Genomic DNA, 12,703 nt, shown 5'->3' with positions numbered 1-12,703 from the left:
GACTGGGTGGACGTCAAGAGCCTCCTGGCGGAGCAGCTGAGCGCCGACAAGCTGGACCAGGCCTTCAGGTGAGCCCCAAGTCTGGGAGGGAATCACAGGGCACCTCAAGGCACGTCCCACACGGCCCGCCATACCGATAATATCGCCATGCAGCGATTCTGCAATAATCTAAATATTGTTAGGCAATCCTACAACGATACTTCACGATATGTCTAAGGAACAACTAAGCAGGGAAATCAGTTTGCTGATATTTCCTGTCTAAAGGAAAAATGCAAACGATTTTAGGATTTTTTTTTAATTTTGTTGATGAAAACATTTCCAGATAACTGGCAGATTTTACTCAAACTTTTACAATGATGGGCAATGGTGCTGAACGTCGGTGCAGGACAAGCGTTAGCGGCTCTTTCTGTGCCACTCTTCTCCTCAGGGACTTGGGCAGCGCCAGCCACCGAGCCGGCAGCCCCGGGGACGAGGCGCTGGCCACCAAGGTTCTGAGCAGGTTTAAGGCTACTCCATGCATCCGTGGAGCGACGAGCACTTTGTCAGGGTCCAGGAGCCCGACGCCCGCAAGCCCAACCAGGTCACCTTCAACGGGGTGACCGAGAAACAAACCGGCTTCCTCTCCTACAGCGCCACGGGGAATGTCACCGTGAGTGCAGTGTGTCAACCCTCTCCCTAGTATGGATGCTGTCTGGTGTTGTTCTCTATTCTGAAAATATCCTCTTCCTGTGGAAGATGTGTCTTTGTTGTTAATCATACTTTTTATTTATGGAATGCTAGAGGACCCACGGCAAATGTTGCATGTTTCAACTTCTATGGATACAAACTTTTTCAGTTGTCACTCTTTTCACAAGGGCAGTTGTGACGTGTCCGGCTCAAGGTTGTGGTATCTTCCGCTTGACTTTCTGTGTGTGTTGTGTGTGTGTGTGGCGTGTGTGTAGGGCGCCATTCTCTACGCTTACTACGGCCGGATGGATGACTTCAAGATGCTGAAGGACTTCAATATAGTTCTGAGTGGGAGGGTTGTGCTGGTGAAGGCTGGCAAGATCAGCTTTGCTGACAAGGTGAGGTCTCTGGGATTCAGAGTGTGTTGCTAGTGTAGTTTTCTACACACAGATAAAACATTTTATGTAACTTTTCAAGACACTCTTAACAAGTTGTAAACTTTACAAAGGCAATTAATAGAAAGAATGCGGAATAATTAAGTGTCTGTCTAGTAGTAGTAGTAGTAATAGTAAAGTCAGGGCAGGTCCTGTCTTTGTATTCGGTGATTCCCGGTTGACTTGACTCCTCATGTATATCTACTCTCTCTCCCTGCCTATAGGTTGCCAATGCTGCCAGGTGGAATGTTTCTGCTGTGCTCATATATGGAGACACGGACATCAACGAGCTCTATGGACACGTAAGCCCTTTGGTTTGAATGTAATCCTATTGGCATGACCGAAGGAAAGGCTGTAATGTATGTAACGGCATGACTACACAATGCAGGCTCCAATTCCATGGAAATGTAAACTAGAGGCTGGGAAAATTGGCGACAATATTTTGATAGATTCACTTTGGTTTGGAATCTTGTATATTACTAATTCAGCACCAGTTTTCTGGATCGCTTTCAGTCTGACCCTCTGCACATTTAGAAGAACAGATATGTAATTGGGTCTTTTTGGTGCAATATAGTAGGTTAAGCCATGGCCCAGGTTTGGAGACCCTATGGGTCGGCCCCTGTAACTCCAATTTCAAAGGTTAGGGACAGCGGTTTCTTAGGCTTGACCTGAACACCCATCTTGGGTCTAAATGTGTGTTCTCTACCTATCCAGGTCCACTTGGGCTCGGGAGACCCATACAGCCCCGGCTTCCCTTCCTTCAACCACACACGGTTCGCCGCAGTCCAGTCGTCCGGCCTGCCCTCCATCCTCGCCCAGACCATCTCCTGGAAACTGGCCCAACGCATCATGGGGTGTGTGTGTGTGTGTGTGTGTGTGTGTGTGTGTGTGTGTGTGTGTGTGTGTGTGTGTGTGTGTGTGTGTGTGTGTGTGTGTGTGTGTGTGTGTGTGTGTGTGTGTGTGTGTGTGTGTGTGTGTGTGTGTGTGTGTGTGTGCGCGCGCGCGTGCGCCAGACTCGCACTAAAGCATGGTCTGTGTCCCTACTACAGAAGTCTGGGGGGACACGCGCCACCCAGTGAGTGGCGCGACGTGATCCGCCTGGGAGACAATGACGTGGTTACGGTGGAGGTCAACAACGTGCTGGTGGAGAAGAAGATCCACAACATCTTGGGCGTCATCAAGGGCCTTGTGGACCCAGGTCTGTCTCTGAACACTCTCTACTGGTCTCAGCCTGTTGGTAGTCAAGTGTCTAGGGTGCAATGGACTGGGGGTTGAATCTCCAATTTCAAGTAGCAAGCCATGGCCAAGAGTCTTTACCCATGACCCGCTCCTGAATGTCATGCATCAGTGTCTCTTTGGATGAAATGCTAAAGAAAACTGCAACACAAGTTACCAGCGCTACTAGAGTAACTAGCGCTACTAGAGTAACTAGCGCTACTAGAGTAACTAGCGCTACTAGAGAAATGGATTACAAAAATCATGTCAACGGCCACCCTCCCCTGAGCGGTCCTCCCTTTGCTCGCAGACCGTTACATCATCCTGGGGGCTCAGAGGGACGCCTGGGGCACCGGCTTTGCCAAGTCCACGGTGGGCACCAGTGTCCTGGTTGAGCTCGCCCGCTCCATCTCCACCATGGTGAAGCACCGTGAGTCACGCTCGCCACTCTGAAAGCTTCGCACAGTGAAGCGAAGTGTGTGTGTGTGTGTGTGTGTGTGTGTGTGTGTGTGTGTGTGTGTGTGTGTGTGTGTGTGTGTGTGTGTGTGTGTGTGTGTGTGTGTGTGTGTGTGTGTGTTATGTCAAGTGAGCTGCAACCTATTGCAGTTTTAGTGTTGAAATAATAATCCGATATTTGACCTGGCCTTCTATTCCCTGCGTGTCAGGGGGCTTCCGGCCAAGGAGAAGCATTGTGTTTGCCAGCTGGAGTGCCGGTGATTATGGGAACGTTGGCTCCACAGAGTGGCTCGAGGTAGGAATTGCATCCAATGAGCAGGAAGTTATATCAGTACCGTATTTTCCGCACTATAAGGCGCACCGGAGTATAAGCCGCAGCAGCTAAATTGAATGATGTGTATATATACAAGCCGCACTGGACTATAAGCCGCAGGTGTTTTAATGTTTAATTACCATTAGGGCTGGCCCGAATGCCTTTTTTTCAGGCTTCGAATACTCGTTGGTTTTTTCCGAGCGAATATTCGAATACTCGTTCCAGAAAAAAACACCATAAAAAAAAATCCATAGATTAGCCGCACCGTTATATAAGCCGCAGAATCTAAAAATGGGAAAAACTGCGCGGCTTATAGTCCGAAAATTACGGTAATTGTACAAAATATAATGCAATTAAGAGGACTTGTGCCTTGTTAAAAATCCAAAAGTGTTTTGCAAAAATACTAAACTGGATTTAGAGAAAGCTCTCCAGCCGGGGTGATTATTCTTGTTGAGCATATTTTGTGTGATGTCTCACCACTGTCTATTTGTGTGCACAGGGTTACCTGGCCTCTCTGAGCATGAAGGCCTTCTCGTACATTAGCTTGGACGGTGTTGTGACAGGTGTGTGTGTGTGTTGCCCCTGAGGCCAGGGGTCAATCGTGCTGTCAATTTCATTTAAAAGTGGTAGAAGTCCTCCTGTGGTTTAAAACGTACCCCTTTCCTTATCTTCCAGGTTCCGATAAGTTCAATGCCTCCGCGAGCCACTTGCTGCAGTCCCTGGTAAAGCGCACCATGAAGGAGGTGAGCTTCAAACCAAACCAGGTTATACAGCCCAAAACACCAAACAGAGTTCTTAAAGAAAGTGAAACGAGTTTAAAATGATCAGAATAATAGAGATGCATGTGATGGCTCTGTCACACCAAATTTATACCGGGTGCCAAATTTGTACCGCCTACGTAATCCATACGTAATTCATTCCAAACCTGCCTGGCAACGGACGATCGCGTCAAATGACTTGGGAAGGTTCAAGAACATTCGCAAACTCGTTCATTGAGCGCGACAAGACATTACATTTATTAGCGTTCCTAACTTTATATTTGTATTGTATTGTATTTATCTATTTCCCTAAACAGTAATAGCTAAATGTTATGGGGATTAAGTGAATAATAATAATAAAAAACATTTACCAGTTAGTAAATGCCTGCTCAAAAATCTACCCATCTATTATCTATCCATCTATTACCTATAATCTATTATCTAAATTAAATTAAGGAAATTTAATTAACACAAGCTAGCTAGACTATGATACACTTTAAACACTCAGTTTACTAGCTAAATTCGATTAAACAATTAAAATGCAATACAAATATAAAGTAAAAACAAGTGTCATCTAGCGATCCGTTATCTGTATTATGTTATTTCGTCTTTGGCAACATGAGCGCGAATGTTTTTTGAAACCTGCTTTAAACACTCAGTTTACTAGCTAAATTCGATTAAACAATTAAATACAATACAAATATAAAGTAAAAACAAGTGTTATCTAGCCATCCGTTATCTGTATTATATTATTTCGTCTTTGGCAACATGAGCGCGATTGTTTTTTTAAACCTGCCTGGCAACGGACAATCCCTTACGTAATCTGTTGTCCGTTGCCTGGCAACGGACAACTGATTACGCAGGCGGTACAAATTTGGCACCCGATACAAATTTGGTGGAAGGATAAATACTACTCTATTAGAAGTTAGCTAAACTAAAAAGATTGTTTTACGATTTACCACCTTGCCGGCATCTAAATTCCCCCCCAAAATGGGTCTGGCCTACCTGCTTACTGACCTGTCTGGCCTACCTGCTGACTGACCTGTCTGGCCTATCTGTTCACTGACCCGTCTTGCCTACCTTTCTACCTTGTGTCTTACAGTTGAGTCCGATCAAGGAGGGGGCGAAAATGCAGTGGGAAGCAAAGTAATTGGTCTATCACTTCTACCATCCTCGCCATATGGTGTTACCCTATTAGAACATGTGGTTATGTTTTGTGGTTCATGTGTGCCCTCCTGTTTTCTCTCAGCCTGCAGCCCATGCAGATGTCAGATGCTGCCTTTCCTTTCCTCGCCTTCTCAGGAATTCCCTCCATCTCGTTCAGATTTACCGGCACTTCTGTAAGTTTTGTGGTTCCAGTGCAGCCATCCTTTGAAACTAGGGAAGAGAACCTTGGCTTGTCTTTATGACTTGGACAGCACAACTTGACTGATAATTTGGTGTTTAGTCGAACAACCTAGTCATTAAACTATCCTGCCTCTGCAATTTCCTGATTTTCCAAGTATGTCATTTGTCGTTTAATTATTAGTATTTGTGCAGCCACTTCTCTCTACAGTGTTTCACCCTGATCACCATCCTGTCTCTCTTTTCCATGCCTCTAAAGATCTTTTGAATGGAAATACGAGACACATTTACACTTCCCGAGCAATTTTTTAATTGAACAAAGAAGTCTGTTGATAGATGTACGTGATCTCAGTAAAATTCTCCCCCCAGGACTACCCGTACTTGGACACCCCGCTGGACACCCAGGAGCAGCTGTCAAAGGCCACGTCACACCAGGTGTCCCAGCTGGCGCTGGCCGCCGCCCAGGTGGCCGGTCAGATGACCCTGCGCTTGGTGCACGACTACCTGCTGAGCTTCGACCTGCAGGGCTACGACCAGCTCATCACCGTCTACACGGCCGACATCACCCGCAAAGTGCTCATCCTCCAGATGGTCCGTGTGTGTTTGTGAACCGCCATGTTGATGATTTGTTTAACACTGTGCTTTTCCTGTGTGTATCTCTTCTACAACGAGGATAGGGTAGTGGTGTGTGTGTGTGTGTGTGTGTGTGTGTGTGTGTGTGTGTGTGTGTGTGTGTGTGTGTGTGTGCGTGTGCGTGCTAAATTAAGGCCAGTCATAGGCATTACAAATATAGCAATATCAAAGACACCAAGGGCCCTATCTTGCATCCGGCGCAAGTGACTTAGTCACTGGCGCATGTGTCGTTGCTAGTTTACAACTGGCGCAGAGCGTTCTTTACCCACCACCGCCACTCGCCGGTAAATTAGGGATTGATCATGCGCCCCAAGGGGCGGTTCGGTGGAAGGAGGAGGCGTGTTCTGGCGTAAACGGTATTTTGCTGTTTCTGAATACCATTGCGCTACTGACCAGGAAATACCTGGTTTAAAGTCAGTGACGCGTTGTTCAGATGCTATTTTAAGGGCGCATGCATACATGCGCATGCGATGCATGCGGATTGCTTGTGCACCTCGCGCATACACTTTGCTTCTCCCATCTACCTAGCCGCACATTCTTGGTAAATTATTTGGGAAAGAACAGCTGATGCAGCGGTAATAAGTTGTACTTTTAAATCAATGCATCTGCTAACACCATACAGCAAACACATATTTTCTTGACAGAGACATCGTGTAGGCCTACATGCCCATAACTTTTAGGATTGATGAGTATTTGATCGTGAAAAACATTGTTTTACCGCGAGTGAGTGTTAAAAATAATGAATGAATGCGGGCGCGCGTGTGTGCTCTGTTTAAACACACGCAAACTAAACACGTAACGCATAATACAATCAATGGCAATGTCTATTACCGCGGAGACACATGCATATTAGGATAGCATACAATACTGATAAGAAACAATGTTTATAATGTATTGCGTATATCATTAAATAGAACCACAGTTACCGCATATCATATGTTATATCATATACGTTTTCTTTGCCGAAATTTATTTGAGGACTCAGTATTTCTGAAGTTGTGGAAGAAAACCCCTTATTCCATGTGTGAATTAGGCCATATTATTTGGCAATAAACTGAGCCATTTGCAGTTTGAAATTCATGTGCATCTGTCTCATCGGAGACTGCAGACGCGCTGTCAAAATATCAACTCGTCCGATTCAAATGCGCTCATGGCTCTTAAAGGGGATGGGAGCTGGCACTCTCATTGGTTTGTTGGACGTTACGCCCAAACCACACCTACGGGTAACTAGGCTGCTTCAGACCAACCCTTTTGACACTTGCGCCGCGACGCAAGTGTAATTTATCCGCCTGTAAAATAGCGATAGCGCCGTAGAACCGCCCACAAAGCTACTTGCGCTTTGCGCTTCCCACTTGCGTTTCAGACCGTTAAAATAGGGCCCCAAGTGTTAATTGGCAAAGATTTTGTTTATAGTGCGACTTAATGTCATCTGAGACTTTAATACTAGGGATGCACCGAAATGAAAATTCTTGGCCGAAACCGAAACCGAATATACTGAAACAGTTGGCCGAAGGCCGAAACCGAATACCGAATGTGGCTTTTAATGTTTTTCATTCTTTTTGCTTTAATTTTTCACCATTGCATAAATCAAACAATTAAATGTCCTTTATAAACTTTTTTGTCTTGCTTTTCTATAAAAAAAATCAAATACAAATTTGATACAAAATATTTATTTAATACTGAACGTTTTCTAACATTCCAGCAGACATTATAGCAAGAATTTAAGCACGATGTACCTTTAAATAAATGAGTAAAACGTTTTGTTTTGTTTTTTTTGTTTTTCTTATGTTCGGTGTATTATGTTCGGCCTTTTTACTCCTTTGGCCGAAACCGAACATTATGTTTTGGGCCATTTTCGGCCGAACATGTTCGGTGGCCGAATATTCGGTGCATCCCTATTTAATACATATCCTATGTGTGCATGGGTATTACAGTCCGGATAGTGGGGCAAGATGGAGTCGAAATAATGATACTACTTTGATTATTATTATAATTAATGTATATTAATGGACGTTTAATAGAAGAACAGCCTCAAGGGAATTCTCAAACCACGTACTCAAAGTGTGTGTGTGTGTGTGTGTGTGTGTTCAGGGACAGTCCCCCATGCTGCCCAAGGAGGTGACCCCCGACTGGCTCCAGGGGGCGTCGGGCTCATTCAGCCGGGCCATGAGCGACCTGATGGTCTTCATCCGTGACAGCGAGCTGCATGACCCGGAAATGTGCCGTGAAATCAACGACCGCCTCATGCAGGTGAGACCCCCCCCCACCCCCCACCCCCCCGCCCCACCCGCACAGAGCAGGGGAACTGAACTGGATTTATAAATCAGACCAATGGGCAATGTACAGTTTCCCTGGTCAGATCTCACAATTCTAAGCTGAATATTTTTCGTGTCGCTCAGACTGATTTGAAGATAAACTCCCAAGACGATCCTGTCGTATTTTGGGTTATTTTTTCCCAAAGGCATTTCCCACCTTATATACCCAAGACAAATTTCATGTTTTTATTTTTATTTTTGAAGCCAGTCCAATTTCAATTGTTTGTGGCTTTGGACAAAGTTTGCCGAATGACCCCATGTAACAGACCCCATGGAACGTGTCCCCAGGTGGAGAGGAACCTGCTGTCCCCCTATGTGTCCCCGCGGGACAGCCCCTTCAGGCACATCTTCATAGGCTCCGGCCAGCACACATTCAAGGCAATCGTGGATCAGCTGGAGGCCTTCCGGCTCAAGAGCTCCGTAGTCGACGTCGACACCTTCAAGACCGAGCTGGCCCTGGCCACCTGGACCCTCCAGGGCTGCGCAAACTCGCTAGCGGGGGATGTCTGGTCTCTGGATAATGAGATCTAGACCACGCCCACCCCCGTCCTGCACATGGCTGGGCCCTGACCACGTGTTGGTACCAACCAAAACCAGTGGTAGGACCTACCACGTGATGGGCCCCTCAAAGCTGTAGGTCCCAGCACGCGGTAGGTCCCACCACGCGGTAGTCCCACCACAAGTAGGTCCCACCACGCGGTTGGTCCCACCACGTTGGTCCTGTCACACCAAAATTGTACCGGGGGCGAAAATTGTACCGCCTACGTAATCCGCGTTGGAAAATTCCAAACCTGCCTGGCAACGGAAGATCGCGTCGAACGATGACGTAGGAAGGTTCATTCGCGAACATTCGGGCTCATTCATTGAGCGTCACAAGACGAAATAACATTTGATAGCTAACTTATTTTACAAATGACATTTATTAGCGTTTCTAACTTTGTATTTGTATTGTATTTAATTGTTTAATCGCATTTAGCTCGTAAACTGAGTCTATTAAAACAGCAAGCTAGCTAGACGATGATAAACTTTAAACACTCAGTTTACTAACTAAATTCAATACAATACAAATATAAAGTAAAAACAAGTGTTAACTGTATTATGTTATTTCGTCTTTGGCAACATGAGCGCCAATGTTTTTTGGAACCCGCCTGGCAACGGACAATCGCGTCCAACGTAATGTTTCGAACGCGGATTACGTAGCCGGTACAATCTTCGCCCCCTGGTACAATTTTGGTGTGACAGTCCCATCACGCAGAACTGGCAGCTTTTAGATCTGCAGATGATGTCCCTGTAAATGGACACAACAGTTGTAGGGCAGTCTTAACGCAATTGGTCATTTGATGTTCATCATTTGATGCTCATCCTAATATTGATTTCTACACTCCCAACACCCTGATTAACTTCTAATATATTGTTTCCCTTTTTGTTTTCACAAACTCCACAATGCCAAATTGAAATGATGAATTGGAATTGGCCTCCAAATGAGTTTAGGTTAAGGATATTCCACTGTGAGGGCGTTAAACCTAATGATCACCTCTACAATACGGATGTAAACTCAAAGTCTGTGATTTTGACTTTAACTGAATAAGATGTAATTTATCTGATGTGCTTTCACTCAGTCTTGAGGAAACATCAATTTTTGCACAGCAGGACAAATCGCAAAATAAGCACTGGTTCGATTTCTTTATTGTTTACAGAACGTAATTTCTTTGCGATCAACAACTGCTGTCATATCTACTGATGTTGTATAGATCTTTTAATTGCATTCACACCTTGTCGTTTTGTATCTGACAAGGCTTAATGTACCATTGTGCTAAAATACACCGTTTTGTGTTGGAGTCAAAAGTTACCAGACCGCTAGAATGGTCAACCAATCAAGACAATCGGATATAGCTGCCTGCAGTCAACAACAAAAATAGGTAGCCATTTATCACTCTCACGTTAGTCTCCTTTGAAGATTGTCTTAAATGGCCACTTGCTGACCCAAGTGCAAAGTCCCATAGTCCATTTTTCTAAAATCCAGCTGAAAGTCTGAATCAGAAAACCATACCTGTATTTATTTTTGTTATTTATTTATCAGTGGCAGGGTTCACTATAAATAGTGCTATTTTTTATTGCTTGTTTATCAGTGGCAGGGATCACTATAAATAGTGCTATTTTTTATTGATCTTTTTATATGTAATATATAATTATCGGGAGCAGTGCCTTCCATAATTATGACAGTTATACTGTCGAAATGACAAAAGCAGCATCTGCTTCAAGAAGTATACCTGTCTTCTGATAGGCGGCCAGATGCACCTGTCAAGGCCAACTGCCCAATCACGGCAAACCGCCCAGCCCATCATGCCGTAGTCAAACCACCAATCTGTCAAATTCAACCGCTCTTACCAATTGTGGCCCTTGCAGAGGTTGGCATAAGAAAACCTTCAGTTTGGATCTCCACTTGGTTGAACATCCAGTAGTCCGGTTGGTTGGGGGTTTTGGGGTCAGAGACATCCTGCCCCAGTACAGTTGGAGGCTCCCCAGGTGCCCTGCGAGTACCGCTCTCTCGGGGGCATGTATACTTCTAATCCTGAAGACGTTATCGGGAGCAGTGTCTTCCATAATGTGAAGGAAAAAAAGGTAGTTTTTGCCTACCAGTGTTAATCCATATCGGAGGCAGTGTCCTCCATATTTCACTGTAGGGGAGTGTATGTTTTGTATTATCGGGAACAGTGTTTCCCATAATTTCTGTATATAACAGTAACGGCACCATAAAATACACAAATTGTCATTGTCATTAACATCACCAGTTAGTTGTCGTTTTTATCTGTGTTTAACTCGGAGGTCTCGGATGGGCGTAAGAAGACTTGTAAGACGCAAACAGTGGCAGGTTCCCAGAAGGGCACAAATTATTTTGTGGCATAAACAACCGTGGCCACATGATCCATGAATAGCGCCCCTGATAACACTTTCGGGCTTCTTCAAACCGGCACCAAAGATTGGTGTCTATTGTGAAGAGTAGTCTTGGTAATGGGTCGTGCCGCATTTCAGAAGTCTTATTTCCAGTCCCAACCGCCGGTTCCTCCTCCTCCCTTGTGCTTCTTCTATGGGGCTGCAGGCGTTAAGGCGTCAGTTTCCATTGGGATCGGGGTGTGTTTGTATTTTCAAATCAAATCACCGAACAAATCCCATGACGCCCACATTGGTTCCAACTGTTGGTTGTGGTTGGCGGGCTTATCGAGAAGGCTGTGTCTCTCAAATGTGCGGGTGGTCCAAATGATGCAGATCAGATATAAATGTGTTTTGTTTCGTTTGGTTAAAACGTTTATGTTGCTTTTCTGATGGTAGTCTTATGTGTGCCTTTTTTCATTTAGATTTTTTTTATTTCTTTTTTCGGTCAAGTCTGCATTATGTAGAGCTCTTAAATAGCTGACGTCTTTCATGATTATGATGACACTGTTTGAAAAATCACATTAGTGCTTTCAATCTATCTCCCTCCACCCCAGTTGCTTTTGATAGATTAATATATATGTTTATTTTTTTTTGCTTGAACCAAAATGTGTCTAAGGTTGTGTAACATTCTATCTTTACCAAGGTTAAAACTAATTTCATATTAAGTCAATTGAAACAGTGATTATTAGAAGATCGCTTCTTTTATACCCCCCCCCCCCCCACACACACACACATGCACACACCACCACACCCTTGTGAAAGGTATGAAGGCAATGAAGCCAAATCTGGCGTCAGATAAATGCACTTTGTTCACACAACAAGTGGACAAAATACAACTGTTGAATAGTTTTAAAGATGGCCAACATAATTGCCTGCATGGTTCAGGATTTTCAACCTAATTTGTGACGTCGGAAAAAATAAAAAAGTAATTTAATAGAACTGCACAGAATCTGTACCACTTGATTTGAAAATCTTGACCTTCAAATATTTATGTAGTCACAATAAACATGTGTATTAACTTTAATTGAAATTGTTATGACATATTGAAAAGTAATTCTAATTGCCCTTCATAACTTTGCTTATTTGTTTCTTTACAAATTATCTCATTATTATTATTACTTTGAAAATCTTGATTTGTTTCAAAACATTTCTCAAACAGTAATTTTTTTCTGATACTATTCGCTGCTCATTGCCGTTTGTTCTCATTTCTGTCGTTCAAATAAATGGTCATAAGGTACCCTGTGTTGACTCTTTTCATGATTTAGGCTACACACTCACATTTAGTTGACAATTCATAAACCAATGCTAATGACTAGGCAATGCAAGTTTATTTATACAGCACCCTTCATTCTCTAGACCATTCATAGACAATCTTTAATCAAATAACAAAATAAATATAATGATGTTCAGAACATAAAGAAAATACATATGTTGACTTCAGACAAAAATAATTATATTAATTAAATACTTGAAGATATTGATCCATACACTAAACAAAACACACAATTAGACAAATGAAAGGTTAATGCATAGATTTTGTTAGGGCAGAGTAGATTTGGTAAAGATCCTGCACTATACTATTTTTTGGTTTATTTGGGCGTTTTTTTGTCTATAGTTAGGCTGGAAATTGTGAAT

The 12,703-nt window shown here is 43.7% G+C and overlaps 1 protein-coding gene across 2 annotated transcripts; it reads left to right on the top strand.

Moving 5' to 3' along the window:
• LOC132463492 (transferrin receptor protein 1-like) lies at nucleotides 1-12,305 on the top strand. Of its 2 annotated transcripts, none has more exons than XM_060059719.1 (15): nucleotides 1-68; nucleotides 428-649; nucleotides 942-1,064; nucleotides 1,325-1,402; nucleotides 1,815-1,954; nucleotides 2,150-2,298; nucleotides 2,626-2,745; nucleotides 2,981-3,066; nucleotides 3,584-3,647; nucleotides 3,760-3,827; nucleotides 4,945-4,988; nucleotides 5,092-5,182; nucleotides 5,556-5,777; nucleotides 7,917-8,069; nucleotides 8,423-12,305. In XM_060059719.1, exons 2-15 carry the CDS (start codon nucleotides 515-517, stop codon nucleotides 8,663-8,665), a joined length of 1,716 nt encoding a protein of 571 aa, XP_059915702.1. In that variant the 5' UTR covers nucleotides 1-68; nucleotides 428-514; the 3' UTR covers nucleotides 8,666-12,305. The 2 variants fall into 2 exon arrangements, with proteins under 2 accessions (XP_059915702.1, XP_059915701.1); XM_060059718.1 differs by having other exon boundaries at nucleotides 7,911-8,069.
• The last annotated feature ends 398 nt before the right edge of the window (nucleotides 12,306-12,703 follow it).

This window comes from Gadus macrocephalus, chromosome 8 (assembly GCF_031168955.1).
Source record: "Gadus macrocephalus chromosome 8, ASM3116895v1".
NCBI classification, from domain to species: Eukaryota; Metazoa; Chordata; class Actinopteri; order Gadiformes; family Gadidae; genus Gadus; species Gadus macrocephalus.
The sequence above is the reverse complement of the archived record's forward strand: the minus strand, read 5'-3'. Positions and strand labels throughout refer to the sequence as shown.

Bases quoted from the DNA above. Each gene is read 5' to 3' on its own strand.
- LOC132463492 (XM_060059718.1), top strand. From the start codon at position 515: ATGCATCCGTGGAGCGACGAGCACTTTGTCAGGGTCCAGGAGCCCGAC. The intron at 1,403-1,814 runs GTAAGCCCTTTG...CTACCTATCCAG, and splicing joins TCAACGAGCTCTATGGACAC to GTCCACTTGGGCTCGGGAGA. The intron at 2,746-2,980 runs GTGAGTCACGCT...CCTGCGTGTCAG, and splicing joins CTCCACCATGGTGAAGCACC to GGGGCTTCCGGCCAAGGAGA.